Raw genomic sequence first — 16,878 nt, 5'->3', positions numbered from 1 at the left:
GGCAGGCCAGCAACGGGACATGGCTGGCCATGGCCCCACCACAAGCCACGTGTCTGCAAGGGACCTAGCACCCAGAGGGCAGCAGGCAAGGGATGGGGGTGGCACACTGGAGCCATGTGCTCTCTGCTGGCATGGGGCCTTAGGCCAGGCTGCTGCCCCAGGCTTCTCATTCCCTGGCCTTGGCAGTGCCAGGGGCGTTCATTGGTGTCCCCAGGGGTGAACAAGAGCTGCAAGGAGCCCAACAACGTGTGTGTGTGTGCGCGCACACGCATGTGTGTTTCCATCCCACCCTCCTGCATCCTGGTGCCACTGGGGTGATGCCAGCTGGTGCCAGGGGGAGTGGACGCATCAGAAGGACACAGAGACAGTGATGTTGAGCCAGCGCTAGTTCAGTGTCAGTGTTTATTTGTGTGACACTCAGGGAGGGGGGACATAAGCACGGGGCAGGGGGACATGGGGAGAGACATCTGTGGGAGGGGGAGGGAGCCGCTGCCCCCAGCGGAAGAGGAGGAGGGGGGCGGCCAGGGGCCATTGGGCGCAGGGCGGTCCCGGCGGGGTTAGGAGCACTCAGATCTCTTCAGGGTCTTCTCCACATTGCCAGCCTCGTGCGTGACCTTGCAGCTGTAGGTCTCGTGGCTCTTCCATTCGGAGGAAGTCAGTGACAGGTAGCTGCTGGCCATGTACTGGTTGTTGCTCTGCCGCTGGGGCTGGCTGGTCTCGACGCCGCTAGAGATGGTGCGGCCATCAGCCACCCACGTCACCTGCACGGCGCCGGGGTAGAAGTCTCCTATCAGGCACACCACGGTGGCTTTGCCCTTCTCCAGCTCCTCCGAAGATGGTGGGAAGAGGTAGACGGTGGGAGAGACCTTGGGCTGGCCTGTGAGGAGAGACAGCAGTGTGGGGGTCAGAGGGGACCCTGTACCCCACCACAGCCCCCTGCCCGCCTGCCCTGCCCGCCCCAGCTGCATCTGCCCAGAAACTCCTCCCTTCCCCCACAGCTAACAGTTTAGAATTCATAACTAACATATTCAGTTTTGGAACATATACATTTAATATATAAAAATACATATGTGTGTATATATGTGTGTAATGCACATACACATACATCACATATATACTTGTATATATGTTATATATACACTATATGCATATATATGTGCATATACACATATATGATAGGTACTGGAATATACAGCAAATACATATAAGTATATTATAAATTACATATATAAAGTATACAATATACTACATAGGTGTGTAGTATATACGGTTCTATAAATATATAGAATTATATAACATTTATATAATACATATATTTTAATATGTATATATGTTTTATATATGCATTCATATATATTACATAAAATATTGGGTTAGTTGCCATAAACCCATCTCTTCCCTTTTGCAAGGCAATTGTTTTTAAAAAAATCAAAATTACAAAGAGAAACGGTCCTGTTTTCTGCTCAGTTCTGCTTTCAGACTTGCCTTAGAAAAACTACAACTAAGAATCACCCAGAGGAAGATGGAGGAAAGCTATTTTGTCTTTCTGAGGTGGTTCTGCTGCCTCCTCAGATGTACAATGTCTCTGTCTCTATTTGAGAATGAGGAGAACTCTGCCATGAACAGCTTTCTGCTGAAGAAATTGTCAAACTAAATTTTTCTCAGTCTTATACCCCCAGTAAATTGTTTCAGATTTTTGGAGAAATTCTTTTAAAAATTATAAAGACAGACAGACAATGTTCCTGGAAGCCTTTTCAACACAATAATCTCTGTTTTTGACATAGTTCACTTGGACAAAAGGATCTTGAAGATACCCTTGAAGCCCTTCAGTTAAGACCCCAGGGACGTGCCATTTTAACACCAAGTCAGCTGGCACTTCAGCCTGATGGTGGCTGAGATCGGGCTGCCACCTCGCAGTGCCTGCACCCTCAGCCACGGGACCCCGTGGAGAAGTCCCTGCTCCTCACCGAGGGCGACAGGCTCGGTCCCCAGGACTAAGAGTTAAGGACTTAGACCTTAAACTAACACTAATCTCTTTAACAAAGACAAAAATTGACATTCTTAGAGATCTAAGAAATCTAGAAATAGAGATCTATTTCAATTTCTGAAATGGACTCCCTGAGACCTGAGACACATTTCCTGGCCAAATTTTAAGATCTTTCAATTGAGAAAATACCCTCTAATCCTCCGTGGCACGCACCAGAGCCCTCCAAGTCCAGAGGGACAAGACACAGCCCAAAACACCGCGCTTAGTGCCTGTCCCCAAACTGGCGGCAGAGCCCAGCCCAGCGCCAAGTCCAAGAAAAAAACCCCAAATAACCAAAAATCAACAAAAAGTCACGATTTCACAGTGGGGAAGGAAAGACCGAGAAGAAAACGGCGACTCACCTAGGACGGTCAGCAGGGTCCCGGCCCCGAATGTACCACACAGTGATACAGGGCCATGCAAAAACCTCCTGCCTCATGGCAGGAGCAGTCCTGGCCCCTGTGGACGTGGCAGGGTGGAGGTGATGGGGTGGAGATGCTCTGATGGATGCAGCAGGATGAAGGTGATGCGATGAAGATGCTCCGATGAATGCAGCAGGATGAGGGTGATGAGATGAAGGTGTCCCAGTGGACACAGCAGGCTGGACGCACAGTGCTGGACATGCCCCGGTGGATTTGGCAGGGTAGGAGCAGCGGAACAGTCATATGGGGATGAATGTGTGTCCTTGCTGGAGGGGCCATGGGAAAACAGGTGGCCTTGGCCCTGCCATCCTGCATGGACTGTGTTGACTGGGCTCTCCAGAGCTGCATTGTCCCACTGCTACCCAGAGCTGAGCACCTTGTGCTTGTTACAAGCCCATGTCCCTGCCTGTGGTGTGGGCATATTAACCCCAGGTGAGGAAGGGCTGGTGGAGGCTTTGGGTGCCCCTGAGGCATGACAGGAAGCACCTTGCCTCAGACTGCACTGCTGCCATGCAGATGGCTGTTGGCTAGCCTGGGGGGGCACCATCCTGCCACCTCTTGAGCCACACCGTGGCTGCAGCTGGGGCAAATTGTGACAATCAGCTATCGGAGAGTATGTGTGTGGATAAACCTCATGAAGAAACCATCCACCTGTCCATCCTTCCCACTGCCCAGAAACACCAGTGTTGGGTTAGGTGTCATGGTTTCACAGGGGACCCCACCTCCTAGCACCTGTGCCACCCTGCAGCTTGGCCTTGCTCCCCATGTCCTTACCTGGGCAGGATTTTTGGTTCCTGGTGGGTGGGTGAACCTCCTTGCAGCAACTGTGTCGGGGTGCCCTGCTGCACAGAAAGAGCCCAAGCAGCTGCTTGTGCCCAGCCAGTGGCCCTGGTGTCCCATGAGCATGGTGGGGAGGCAGCCAGGCTCCCAGTCACTGAGGCTGCTCGTGTGCGGCTGCTTGCTGTGGATGGCAGAGCAGGGATGGTATTTTGCATTCTTCCCCCAACCCATCTCTCCCAAGGGATATCCAGCAGCTGTGCCACTGTTGGCCAAGGTCTTGGCTGAAAACACATGTCAGTCCCCTTCTTAATACCCCCCATATGAAAAGCTCGCTGGCTCACAAGTTTTAGTGAAGGTGTCCCCCCCGGTTTGGACCAGTCTGCCTCTGATGGCTTTATAATCAGTTCCACCCAGTCTCTGGGGCAGGGGGTGGTAGCTTGCCGGGTCCAGCTTCACCCCATCTGAGCACCGCAGCCCTCCTCCCTGGGCCACGCTGAGATGCCAGAGATGCTGCGAGCACAGGCAGCACGGAGTGGGTGGCATGGCCTGGGCTATGGGCAAGCTGGGGGCCAGGCACTGCAAAGAGCATGAGGTAAAGGGTGAGTGAGAGCAGCAGGTCCCAGTGCATGCATGTGCTGAGGAAGAACACACTTTACTGCCAGGATGAGTGCGGTGGAGGGCAGGTAGCCCAGGTGCTGCCGGTCCTGCCCTGCGCATCCTCCTGCCTTCGGGAGCCGAGCCAGACAGTGCCGGCACAGTCTCTAACACCAAGCAGAGCACTTAAACCCATCTCAACTGGTTCTGCTGAGGTGATGGCTGCTTCCCAAGGCACCGGGGGTGGAGGATGGTTCTGCCCCACCAGCTAAGCCCACTCTGGAGCAGCACAGACAGAAAAGTGTGGCAGTTACATTTTCCTTGCACAAGAGACAGGCAGACTGCAGAGACATGCAGGTTTGCTCCAAGAAACCCTGCCAGCAGCATCCCCTACCCCTGCAGGAACTGTTTCCCACAGAGCTGCACCTGCCCATTCTGCATCCCCCAGGTAGTGCCCTATAAGCCCTTGCCTTCACAGCCCCTTGGAGCAGCAGCTTTTAAGTAAGCGCTCCTGGAAGCATCCGCCAAGGGCCATGCCATGCCAAGTGGGCTGGAGAAGAGGCATCAGAGGCTGTTGGTAGAGAGGAAGAGCCGTGACTTACAGAAAAAAGCATATAAGGGATGCAGATGCTTACATACAGCTGCAACAGACAAGGCAGGGATGAGCCAGGATGGGTTTCAGCTAAAACCAATTAACTTCAAATTCCCCAGGGAAGGCTTGGCTGCTGCCTTGTAAAGTGTTTTCCCAGAGTGGTGCCAATCTCACAGGGCACAGGGTGCTCAGCTCGGAGCAAACAAGCTCTTGGAGTGCTGAATTTCCATAGCACTGACTTAAATTGAACTCAAGAATATTCAGATGCTGTGGTTTGTGCATGTGGTTATAGAAAGACGCAGAATCAGTGAACCTCCTGAGTCACTAGGAAATAAACGTTGCTTCGAAGATTTTGTGGTTTGGAACACTTTCTGTTTCAGAAGTCTGCTTTGCCTCTGGGAAGGCTTATGCATTGGTGCAGTCTGAAACTAGCCAAAAAAAGCACTGAAATGGTCTATGCAAAGCATTTACTTGAGGCCAATACCATCTATTGTGGATGACCAGTTGCTGAGCATTTCTCAGACTTCGATGTATTTTCAGTTCCGTTTCAGGGAGGACATTAAAGGGGGACAATGTTCAGCTCAAAAGTCCAGCTTTTCAGTTTGGAAAGAGACATGGAGAAGTAGAGATGCTGTGCTGGATGTGCCAGGGGGGTTGGCCCTTCAGCACCTGCACAGCATGCGGCTTTGGCAGGAGTGGGGGCAGGTGAGGCAGTGCTGGTCCCAAAGGAACACCGGGGAGGCTACATACCACTGCTGTACCACTGCTCTGCCTTAGCTGCTGGGGCCAAGCAGCAGATGCCGTGCCAGGCACCCTCCACTGTTGCCACATGGCTCATCCAGACATTCCTGGAAGTGAATGAGAATGAAAAAGGATAGGATGTGCCATACAGAGTATAAACCATCCAAAAACTGCCTGACATGGCTTTTAAAAACATCTTCCCAAATAAACTGGATCCCCTATGGACAAAAATGAGCCCTGACTGGGGAGAAGTAGCTGCCTAGTACACAGGGGCTCCTGGCACGGCTGGGCTGGGCGCAAGGCAAGGAGGCAGCTGGCGGTGCCCTGGGTACCAGCCAGGGAGCAGAGAGGGAACTCGGCCCTGCAGTGTGGGGCTGGGACAGGGCAGGGAACTGCCCCAGCATCAAACGGGGACAGCAGAAATGCCCAAATGGCTCCGGCCATGGCAGGAGGTTTTTGTATCACTTCCCCATTGCACCGTGTCACTGTGGAACCAGTGTAGGGGTTGCTTTCATAACTACCACAGTAATAGACGGCCTCGTCCTCAGCCTGGACCCCAGTGATGGTTAACGTGCCCGTAGAGCCAGACAAGGATCCAGAGAATTGTGAAGGGATGCCTGAAGGTCTCTTGTCATTGTAGTAGATCACAGTGACAGGGGCAGTGCCAGGGGCCTTCTGCTGGTACCAGCCATACCAGTAGGTACTACCCCCACCCCCGGAGCAGGTGATCTGGACAGTTTGTCCCGGGTTGGCTGACACGGAGGGCGGCTGAGTCAGCGCTGCCTGGACCAAGGAACCTGCAGAGGGAGAGGAGAGAGGGGAGAAGACAAGGGTCAGCCAGGGCCCCACGAGCACAGCCCTGCCCGGGCAGCAGCGCGGGGGCCCTGTGCCCAAAGGGCCCGGCCGGGCACAGCGACTCTGGCCATGGCACCTGTGCCGTGGGCGAGCACTGCGAGCAGGAGAGGGAGCCAGGCCATGGTGCGATCCCAGCAGCTCCGTGTCCCCACCACGATGGGGCTGTGACATGGACCCCAGCTCCCTTTTAAGCCCCCGCCCGCCCAGGGCACGGCCCCTCCATGCAAATCTGACCCCGCGCTCTCGCCTGGGTCCTGCCCGCGCCTCCCCCCACCGCCCTGCCCGCTCCACGCCCAGCCCCACCACCCCACAAGCAGCGGGGATTGTCCCCGGCACAGAGCGGAGACACGTCCCAGCCCAGAGCCCAAAACATCACCAGCACGGACACCCCCATTCCCGCCCTGGCCAAGTGGCCACAGGGCCGAGGGGTGCGGGAGAGCTGGGCTGCTGGGGGCGGGGGCATCAGGCAGTGTCCCCAGCACCAACATCCCCTGCCGTGGGGAGCAGATGAGCTGCTGCCTGTGCTGGGGATGGAAGGAGAAGCCCTTGTCCAGGCTCTTGGCACTGCTGTGCATTTCTGGGGTCCAGCTGGGCCCACCTAAGCTCTCCCATGGGGAGTGGGCTGGGAAAAGACAGGAGCAAAGCCCCATTTACATCCCTCTGAGATCCTCAGCTGAACGTTCTTGGTGACCGATGAGCACCTGGGACCTTGACCTGGCGTGGGCAGGGGGAGCGGGGCGCATCAGGGAGCGCACAGGAGCCCTGGTCCCTGAGGGCTGCAGGGTGGTTGGTGCAGCCCAGCGGTGCCTCCCTGGCCCCAGCCCATGGCACGTGGCCCCCCACCCCACCGCACGGTCGTCCCTGCCCAAAGCCTGGCCCTGGCACACACCTTCATGCCCAGCCCTCGTCCCCTGCCCCGGCTCCCTCAGGGCGACATAGGAAAAGTCACCGCTCAAGACAAGTGACACCGACAGACACAGAGGGGCCAACACCTTTGTCCCCAGCGCTAGTCCCGGTCCCGGGGTCCCGCAGCAGGATGGGGACGGGGCCAGGGTGCGGGGCAGCCCTCTGCTGTCACAGGGCTGCCATGGGACATTGCCCAGGGCCAGGGGCTTCCCAGGGGCCAGAGGTACAAAGAGCCAGCGGTGCAGAGCCTGTGGGCTCCTCCTGTGGCGCGGCAGAACAGCCCCCAGGCAGCCCTGCTCTGCCCCGGCAGCCTCACGCGTGGCCCTGGAGCTGCTGCGCCCGTGGGAAACGGCCCTTGCCAGCGTTGGCAGGCGAAGCTTTGGACCAGCTGCCCGGCCCTTGGCATGTTCCCACTTGTCGGTGCTGAGCCCACCGCTCCAGCAGCGCTGAAGCCCCTGGGGCGATGCCCGGGGAATCCTGGCATGGCTGCGCTGGGCGCAGGGCAGGGCAGGGAGGCAGCTGGCAGCGCCCCGCGTGCCAACCGGGGAGCCCAGGGGCAACTCGGCCCTGCAGCATGGGGCAGGGACAGGGCTGCTGGGGGTCATCTCCTCCCCACGTGGCAGGGGCCGGGCACAGACCTGGGGCTCTGGGACAGCTCAGCTGGGACACCAGGCACAGCCATCTGCAGCACAGGGCAGGGCCATGGCGGGGACCTGCCCCAACATAAAACGGGGACAGCAGAGATGCCCGGCTGGCTCCAGCTGTGCCAGGAGGTTTTTGTATAACTTCCCCATTGCTCTGTTTCACCGTGCCAGCACTGATGCTGCTGTCGTAGCTACCACAGAAATAGACGGCCTCGTCCTCGGCTTGGACCCCAGTGATGGTTAACGTGCCCGTACCGCCAGATGTGGATCCAGAGAATCGAGAAGGGATGCCCGAGGGTCTCTTGTCATTCCAGTAGATCACAGTGACAGGGCCAGTGCCAGGGACTTTCTGCTGGAACCAGCCATAGCTACTGCTACTCCCGGAGCAGGTGATCCGGACAGTTTCTCCTGGGCTGGCTGACACGGAGGGCGGCTGAGTCAGCGCTGCCTGGACCAGGGAACCTGCAGAGGGAGAGGGGAGAGGGGAGAAGACAAGGGTCAGCCAGGGCCCCACGAGCAAAGCCCTGCCCGGGCAGCAGCGCGGGGGCCCTGTGCCCAAAGGCCCCGGCCGGGCACAGCGACTCTGGCCATGGCACCTGTGCCGTGGGCGAGCACCGTGAGCAGGAGAGGGAGCCAGGCCATGGTGCGATCCCAGCAGCTCCGTGTCCCCACCACGATGGGGCTGTGACATGGACCCCAGCTCCCTTTTAAGCCCCCGCCCGCCCAGGGCACGGCCCCTCCATGCAAATCTGACCCCGCGCTCTCGCCTGGGTCCTGCCCGCGCCTCCCCCCACCGCCCTGCCCGCTCCACGCCCAGCCCCACCACCCCACAAGCAGCGGGGATTGTCCCCGGCACAGAGCGGAGACACGTCCCAGCGCAGAGCCCAAACGTCACCAGCACGGACACCCCCATTCCCGCCCTGGCCAAGTGGCCACAGGGCCGAGGGGTGCGGGACAGCTGGGCTGCTGGGGGCAGGTGGCACTCACAGCTTCCAGGGACGGGGCTGGGACGATGCCAGCCACCAGCATTCCCCACCCCACTCTCAGCATCTTTCCCTCCTACAGGAGTCCCAGGCCCCACACCGATCTTGTTCGTTCCTCCCTTCCCCAGTGTACCTGGGCCCCGTCATCGCTGCTCTTCCACCTTCTCTTGCAACAGCCATGTAGCGCTGCCCCTTGCACCAACCCTGCCTGGGGCTTCTGGGGCCAAGTGGCCAGCCGCCCCATGGCACAAAGGGCCCATGGGCTGTGAGGACACAAAGTTGCACAGGAGCCAGAAAAGCACCTGTGGGCTGCGTTAGCAGGAGCGTTGCCAGAAGCCAGGGAGAGGATCCTTCCCCTTGCCTCAGCACCCTGAGACACACAGCCCAGCGCTGTGTCAGCTCTGGGCTCCCCAGCCAGGTATGGGGAGGGATGGGCACAAGACCCATGAAGGGCTCTGAGGATGATGAGGGGCTCAGAGCATCATTGTGTGGAGAGAGACAGCATGAGCTGGGGTGGCTGAGCCAGAGGTGAGGAGTCTCAGGGGCATCTTATCAACATTATAAATATCTCCGGGGGGCAGGTAAGGAGATGGAGCTAGGCTCCTCTCAGAGGTGTCTGCTTACAGCACAAGGAGCAACAGGCACAGGTTGAAACACAGCAAAATCTGCTTAAATGTAGCAAACCCTTTTTTCTTTTGCAAGGACAGTCAGACCCTGGAACGGCTTGCCCACAGCGCTGTGAAGTCTCCATCCTTGGAGATATTCAAAACTCACCTGGACAGGCTGTGGACAACCTGCAGTAGCCAACCCAGCTTCAAGCAGGCGGTGGGATGAGATGATCTCCAGAGACACCTCCAGCCTCAGCAATGCTGGGGGTCTCCCCAGCAAGGGCAGCAGGCGGCACCCGAGGGACCCTGGGGCAACAGTGGGTTTGTGCTGCCCTACCCCAGTGCTGGGCGTGCAGCGACCTTCCTCAGCACTGGTGCCCCAGCTGGCTCTGTAAGACACAGCCTTCTCCTCCGCAGCTTGGACTCCAGCACTGGGTAACGTGGCCATGGAGAGTGAAATGTGCCCAAGTGCTTGTCCTGGTTTTGGCTGGGATAGAGTTATATTTTCTTCTTAGTAGCTGGTGCAGTGCTGTGTTTTGTATTTGGTGTGAGAATAGTGTTGATAACAGATGGGTTTAGGTGTTGTCAAGTAATGTTTATACTAAGTCAAGGAATTTTTGGTTTCTCAGGCCATGCCATGTGAGAAGGCTGGAAGGGCACATGAAGCTGGGAGGGGACACAGCCAGGACAGCTGACCGGAACTAGCCAAAGGAGTATCCCATACCATGGGACGTCATGCTCAGTATATAAACTGGGGGGAGTTGGCCAGGGCCTGACCATTGCTGCTGGGGAAATGGCTGGGCATCTGTCAGTGGGTGGTGAGCAGCTGTAACGTGCCTCACCTGTGCTTATTTTCCTTTCCGTTTAGATTTTGTTACCCTCTCCTTCTCCCTCCTTTTCATTATAATTACTGTTGTTACTATTATTACTGTTAGTAGTAGTAGTAGTATTATGTTATTATATTTTTTATTATTTCAGTTATTAAATTGTTCTTATCTCAACCCTAGGCTTTTAGATTCCTTCCCAATTCTCCTCCCCATCTCCCTGGGGAGGGCAGAGTGAGCAAGCAGCTGTGCGGTACTTAATTATCAGCTGGGGTTAAACCACAACACTGCCACACATGCCCTCCCCAAATGACAGGGGACAGTCAAAGATGTGGGGCTCTCTAGGACAGCTGAGCTGGGACACCAGGCACAGCCACGTGCAGCACAGGGCAGGGCCATGGCGGGGACCTGCCCAACATGAAACAGGACAGCAGAGACTTCTGAGTGGCCCCTGTGTTGGCGGGAGTATTTAGTATCACTTCCCCAATGCTGTTTCCCGTGGCAGGTGGCAGCAGCATAGCTGCTGTCCCAGCTACCACAGTAATAGACGGCCTCGTCCTCGGCTTGGACCCCAGTGATGGTTAATGTGCCCGTGGAGCCAGACTTGGATCCAGAGAATCGTGAAGGGATGCCCGAGGGTCTCTTGTCATTAGCATAGATCACGGTGACAGGGGCAGTGCCAGGGACCTTCTGCTGGTACCAGGCATAGCTACCACTACCCCCGGAGCAGGTGATCTGGACGGTTTGTCCCAGGTTGGCTGACACGGAGGGCGGCTGAGTCAGCGCTGCCTGGACCAGGGAACCTGCAGAGGGAGAGGAGAGAGGGGAGAAGACAAGGGTCAGCCAGGGCCCCACGAGCACAGCCCTGCCCGGGCACCGGGACAGGGAATGTCAAAGGCAGAGAAGACTGGACCTGGCTGCAGTCACACGCAAATCTGGGGAGCGGAGCCCAGCCCAGCACATCCCAGCACAGGGGCAGCTCTGGCAGCAGCAGCAGGACACGGTCAGCAGTAGCAAGAGGCACTGGCATGGCACACAAGGCCACACTGTGAGAACTTTGTAGGGACCAGGACAATGGTGCCCAGCCACAAAGTCACCTCCAGTTTTCAGGGATGTGAAAGGAACAACATTCACAGCCATGGCCATGCAGAAGGGACAGGAACCTGCACCAGCTCCAAAGCCTTGCTCGGCCTTGAAGGAGAAGGGCAGAACATTTCCAATTTGGATTGCTCTGTAGCTCACTCCCACATCTCTCTGTGTGATTACACCAGCATCAATGCTGCTTGTCGTAGCCACCACAGAAATAGACGGCCTCGTCCTCGGCTTGGACCCCAGTGATGGTTAACGTGCCCGTGGAGCCAGACTTGGATCCGGAGAATCGCGAAGGGATGCCCGAGGGTCTCTTGTTGCTCTCATAGATCAGAGTGACAGGAGCAGTGCCAGGTTTTCGGTCATGCAAACCAACATACTCATTGCTGCTGCTGCTGCTACCGCCAGAGCAGGTGATCCGGACAGTTTCTCCTGGGTTGGCTGACACGGAGGGCGGCTGAGTCAGCGCTGCCTGGACCAGGGAACCTGCAGAGGGAGAGGGGAGAGGGGAGAAGACAAGGGTCAGCCAGGGCCCCACGAGCACAGCCCTGCCCGGGCAGCAGCGCGGGGGCCCTGTGCCCAAAGGGCCCGGCCGGGCACAGCGACTCTGGCCATGGCACCTGTGCCGTGGGCGAGCACCGTGAGCAGGAGAGGGAGCCAGGCCATGGTGCGATCCCAGCAGCTCCGTGTCCCCACCACGATGGGGCTGTGACATGGACCCCAGCTCCCTTTTAAGCCCCCGCCCACCCAGGGCACGGCCCCTCCATGCAAATCTGACCCCGCGCTCTCGCCTGGGTCCTGCCCGCGCCTCCCCCCACCGCCCTGCCCGCTCCACGACCAGCCCCACCACCCCTCAAGCAGCGGGGATTGTCCCCGGCACAGAGCGGAGACACGTCCCAGCGCAGAGCCCAAAACATCACCAGCACGGACACCCCCATTCCTGCCCTGGTAGAGTAGCTGCAGGGCTGAGGGGTGCGGGAGAGCTGGGCTGCTGGGGGCAGGAGGCACTCACAGCTCTCAGGCATGGGGCTGGGACTATGCCAGCCGCCAGCACTCCCCACCCCACTCTCAGCATCTTTCCCTCCTACGGGTGTCCCAGGCACCTAAGACACCCTCTCGTTCTGCTGCTTCTCTGCCCTGCCTCTTCCTCTGCCAGCCCAGGCCCACCATTCCAAACCTTTGCTCTTCTCTTCCTTGGCACCTGCTCCCCAGCACAATGGGAGCCATCCGGCACCAGCCCCAGGGCTCCAGCAGTGCCTCCTCATGAGCTGGTCACAAGCCCAACGGGCTGGCACTGGGCAGACACAGCCAGAGCCGGGACAGCGCAGGGGCTCTGCTCACAGCTGTCGGGACAGCCCCTGGCCAGCCCTTCTCCAACCCAGGGCACAGGGTCGTCCCCACCCTCAGTGGCACGGCGCCCAGCCCAAGTGTAGCTGCATCCAAGGGAAATGACCGCTTGGCATGACCCCTCCCTGTCCCCAACGCCGCCTGCCCCGGGGGGCCTGGGGCACAGAGAGCCCAGCAGGCGCAGATGGGGCAGGGCTGCAGTGGGCTGTCTCCCTGCGGGCGGCACGGAGGGCACCTGCTGGAGCACAGCATGTGCCCCATGGCAGGAGCTGCCTCACAGGCACATGTGCTGCTCCAACAGTGCGTCCAACCTGCAGCTGCAGCAGCAGCAGGTGGCACCTGAGGGGCGCTGGGGTAACAGCGGGTTTGTATCTCAGGGAGTCACCATGACCCTGGTCTGCACTGGTCTCCCACCCAGCACAATAAGAGGCAGCATCTGCCTTGGCTTGGACCCCATCAATGGGTACTGTGGCCATGGGGAGTGGAACATTCCCAAGTGCCACACATACCCTCCCCAAATGATAGGGGACAGTCAAAGATGTGGGGCTCTCTGGGACAGCTGAGCTGGGACACCAGGCACAGCCATCTGCAGCACAAGGCAGGGCCATGGCGGGGACCTGCCCAACATGAAATGGGGACAGCAGAGAGGCCCAGCTGGCTCCGGCTGTGCCAGGAGGATTTTGTATCACTTCCACATTGCTCCATTTCACCATGTCAGCACTGATGCTGCTGTCCCAGTTAGCACTGTAATAGACGGCCTCGTCCTCAGCTTGGACCCCAGTGATGGTTAACGTGCCCGTGGAGCCAGACTTGGATCCGGAGAATCGTGAAGGGATGCCCGAGGGTCTCTTGTCATTCCAGTAGATCACAGTGACAGGGCCAGTGCCAGGGACTTTCTGCTGGAACCAGCCATAGTTATTGTCAATCCTGGGTCAGGAGAACCGGTTGTTTACTCTTGGAGACACATACATCGAGGGCAGCTGAGTCAGTGCTGCCCAAAGGCCAGAGAGGGGAGAGGAGAAAGGGAAAAAGATGAGGGTTACCCAGGGCCCCAGGAGCACAGTCCTGACGGGGCTTCCCTGCCCACAAGCCCATGGATGGGACAGCCTGGGTGCAGCCCCGAGCCCAGGCTCCCCCCGAGGGGTGGCTGTAGCCACAGTCTAGACCCTGTCCCTGCCTGTTGCCCCTTGAGGCACACCTCTCATCCCTGTCACTGAGACAGGGCAGCCCAGGGGAATGGCCCGCTGTGGGCACCCAGCATTGGCGGAAGCCTGGATACACCCCTGCCCATGCTCCAGGTGGGACCATGGCCAGGCCAGCAGCCAGGGGTTACAGGGCAGGGAGTCCCCAGTAGGTGAGATTCTGTAGGGAGACCGTGTGTGACACAGGGAAAGGGGAATCACCAGCACAGCATAGGCACAGAGGGGAGGGGCATCAGGGCAGAGTTGCAGTCAAAACCCCACAAAGTAACAGCCTTGACAGCCACAAATCCCAAGGGTCCAAACTACCTACACTCCACACCTCTTTGCCACTCAGGGGAAGGTGCACCAAAGAACAGTAAGAAAAAATTAAACTCAGCACCACCAAGACAATGACCAGCACTGCTGCTGCTGTCCCAGCTACCACAGTAATAGACAGCCTCGTCCTTGGCCTGGACCCCAGTGATGGTTAACGTGCCCGTGGAGCCGGACAAGGATCCAGAGAATCATGAAGGGATGCCCGAGGGTCTGTATAAGTTAGCATGGATCACAGTGACAGGGACCTTCTGCTGGAACCAGTCTTCCGTAGCCATAGCCACTGCTACTCCCAGAGCAGGTGATCTGGACGGTTTGTCACGGGTTGGCTGACACGGAGGGTGGCTGAGTCAGCGCTGCCTGGACCAGGGAACCTGCAGAGGGAGAGGGGAGAGGGGAGAAGACAAGGGTCAGCCAGGGCCCCACGAGCACAGGGCACCAGCGAATGGCCCCTGTGCCCAAAGGCCCTGGCCGGGCACAGCGACTCTGGCCATGGTACCTGTGCCGTGGGCGAGCACCGCGAGCAGGAGAGGGAGCCAGGCCATGGTGCGATCCCAGCAGCTCCGTGTCCCCACCACGATGGGGCTGTGACATGGACCCCAGCTCCCTTTTAAGCCCCCGCCCGCCCAGGGCACGGCCCCTCCATGCAAATCTGACCCCGCGCTCTCGCCTGGGTCCTGCCCGCGCCTCCCCCCACCGCCCTGCCCGCTCCACGCCCAGCCCCACCACCCCACAAGCAGCGGGGATTGTCCCCGGCACAGAGCGGAGACACGTCCCAGCCCAGAGCCCAAAACATCACCAGCACGGACACCCCCATTCCCGCCCTGGCCAAGTGGCCACAGGGCCGAGGGGTGCGGGAGAGCTGGGCTGCTGGGGGCGGGGGCATCAGGCAGTGTCCCCAGCACCAACATCCCCTGCCGTGGGGAGCAGATGAGCTGCTGCCTGTGCTGGGGATGGAAGGAGAAGCCCTTGTCCAGGCTCTTGGCACTGCTGTGCATTTCTGGGGTCCAGCTGGGCCCACCTAAGCTCTCCCATGGGGAGTGGGCTGGGAAAAGGCAGGAGCAAAGCCCCATTTACATCCCTCTGAGATCCTCAGCTGAACGTTCTTGGTGACCGATGAGCACCTGGGACCTTGACCTGGCGTGGGCAGGGGGAGCGGGGCGCATCAGGGAGCGCACAGGAGTCCTGGTCCCTGAGGGCTGCAGGGTGGTTGGTGCAGCCCAGCGGTGCCTCCCTGGCCCCAGCCCATGGCACGTGGCCCCCCACCCCACCGCACAGTCGTCCCTGCCCAAAGCCTGGCCCTGGCACACACCTTCATGCCCAGCCCTCGTCCCCTGCCCCGGCTCCCTCAGGGCGACATAGGAAAAGTCACTGCTCAAGACAAGCGACACCGACAGACACAGAGGGGCCAACACCTTTGTCCCCAGCGCTAGTCCCGGTCCCGGGGTCCCGCAGCAGGATGGGGACGGGGCCAGGGTGCGGGGCAGCCCTCTGCTGTCACAGGGCTGCCATGGGACATTGCCCAGGGCCAGGGGCTTCCCAGGGGCCAGAGGTACAAAGAGCCAGCGGTGCAGAGCCTGTGGGCTCCTCCTGCGGCGCGGCAGAACAGCCCCCAGGCAGCCTTGCTCTGCCCCGGCAGCCTCACGCGTGGCCCTGGAGCTGCTGCGCCCGTGGGAAACGGCCCTTGCCAGCGTTGGCAGGCGAAGCTTTGGACCAGCTGCCCGGCCCTTGGCATGTTCCCACTTGTCGGTGCTGAGCCCACCGCTCCAGCAGCGCTGAAGCCCCTGGGGCGATGCCCGGGGAATCCTGGCACGGCTGCGCTGGGCGCAGGGCAGGGCAGGGAGGCAGCTGGCAGCGCCCCGCGTGCCAACCGGGGAGCCCAGGGGCAACTCGGCCCTGCAGCATGGGGCAGGGACAGGGCTGCTGGGGGTCATCTCCTCCCCACGTGGCAGGGGCCGGGCACAGACCTGGGGCTCTGGGACAGCTCAGCTGGGACACCAGGCACAGCCGTCTGCAGCACAGGGCAGGGCCATGGCGGGGACCTGCCCCAACATAAAACGGGGACAGCAGAGATGCCCGGCTGGCTCCGGCTGTGCCAGGAGGTTTTTGTATCACTTCCCCATTGCTCTGTTTCACCGTGCCAGCACTACAGTAATAGACGGCCTCGTCCTCGGCTTGGACCCCAGTGATGGTTAACGTGCCCGTACCGCCAGATGTGGATCCAGAGAACCGAGAAGGGATGCCCGAGGGTCTCTTGTCATTGTAGTAGATCACAGTGACAGGGCCAGTGCCAGGGACCTTCTGCTGGAACCAGCCATAGCTACTGCTACTCCCAGAGCAGGTGATCTGGACAGTTTCTCCTGGGTTGGCTGACACGGAGGGCGGCTGAGTCAGCGCTGCCTGGACCAGGGAACCTGCAGAGGGAGAGGAGAGAGGGGAGAAGACAAGGGTCAGCCAGGGCCCCACGAGCACAGCCCTGCCTGGGCAGCAGCGCGGGGCCCCTGTGCCCAAAGGCCCCGGCCGGGCACAGCGACTCTGGCCATGGCACCTGTGCCGTGGGCGAGCACCGTGAGCAGGAGAGGGAGCCAGGCCATGGTGCGATCCCAGCAGCTCCGTGTCCCCACCACGATGGGGCTGTGACATGGACCCCAGCTCCCTTTTAAGCCCCCGCCCGCCCAGGGCACGGCCCCTCCATGCAAATCTGACCCCGCGCTCTCGCCTGGGTCCTGCCCGCGCCTCCCCCCACCGCCCTGCCCGCTCCACGACCAGCCCCACCACCCCTCAAGCAGCGGGGATTGTCCCCGGCACAGAGCGGAGACACGTCCCAGCCCAGAGCCCAAACGTCACCAGCACGGACACCCCCATTCCCGCCCTGGCCAAGTGGCCACAGGGCCGAGGGGTGCGGGACAGCTGGGCTGCTGGGGGCAGGTGGCACTCACAGCTTCCAGGGATG

The 16,878-nt window shown here is 59.6% G+C and overlaps 1 protein-coding gene, 1 pseudogene and 2 gene segments (V, D, J or C); all 4 read right to left on the bottom strand.

The window, feature by feature from the left end:
• Positions 1-371: 371 nt before the first annotated feature.
• LOC130143700 (immunoglobulin lambda-1 light chain-like) lies at positions 372-16,534 on the bottom strand. Its single transcript, XM_056326547.1, has 5 exons — positions 16,474-16,534; positions 16,224-16,339; positions 10,494-10,662; positions 2,389-2,430; positions 372-877 (listed from the first exon to the last, which is right to left on the bottom strand). The coding sequence occupies exons 1-5, from the start codon at positions 16,517-16,519 to the stop codon at positions 558-560; spliced, it is 693 nt and encodes a 230-aa protein (XP_056182522.1). The 5' UTR covers positions 16,520-16,534; the 3' UTR covers positions 372-557.
• On the bottom strand, positions 5,161-6,209 carry LOC130143693 (Ig lambda chain V-1 region-like). The segment is given in 2 exon segments: positions 5,161-5,952; positions 6,087-6,209. Coding segments are annotated over 2 exon segments (657 nt in total).
• LOC130143699 (Ig lambda chain V-1 region-like) lies at positions 11,249-11,750 on the bottom strand. The segment is given in 2 exon segments: positions 11,249-11,550; positions 11,685-11,750. Coding segments are annotated over 2 exon segments (348 nt in total).
• On the bottom strand, positions 13,301-15,065 carry LOC130143694 (uncharacterized; annotated as a pseudogene).
• Positions 16,535-16,878: the final 344 nt, after the last annotated feature.

The sequence above is a fragment of the Falco biarmicus genome, chromosome 1 (assembly GCF_023638135.1).
Source record: "Falco biarmicus isolate bFalBia1 chromosome 1, bFalBia1.pri, whole genome shotgun sequence".
NCBI classification, from domain to species: Eukaryota; Metazoa; Chordata; class Aves; order Falconiformes; family Falconidae; genus Falco; species Falco biarmicus.
Note: the sequence above shows the minus strand (reverse complement) of the source record. Positions and strands in the feature narration are given on the sequence as shown.

What these genes read in the sequence shown, in the direction of transcription:
- LOC130143700 (XM_056326547.1), bottom strand. Translation starts at nt 16,519, where the DNA reads ATGGCCTGGCTCCCTCTCCTGCTCACGGTGCTCGCCCACGGCACAG. An exon ending in ATGGCTGGTTCCAGCAGAAG is followed by an intron (nt 10,663 to 16,223) that starts GTCCCTGGCACT and finishes TACCAGCAGAAG; the next exon opens with GTCCCTGGCACTGCCCCTGT. An exon ending in GACCCTGCTGACCGTCCTAG is followed by an intron (nt 878 to 2,388) that starts GTGAGTCGCCGT and finishes CTCTCCTCACAG; the next exon opens with GCCAGCCCAAGGTCTCTCCC.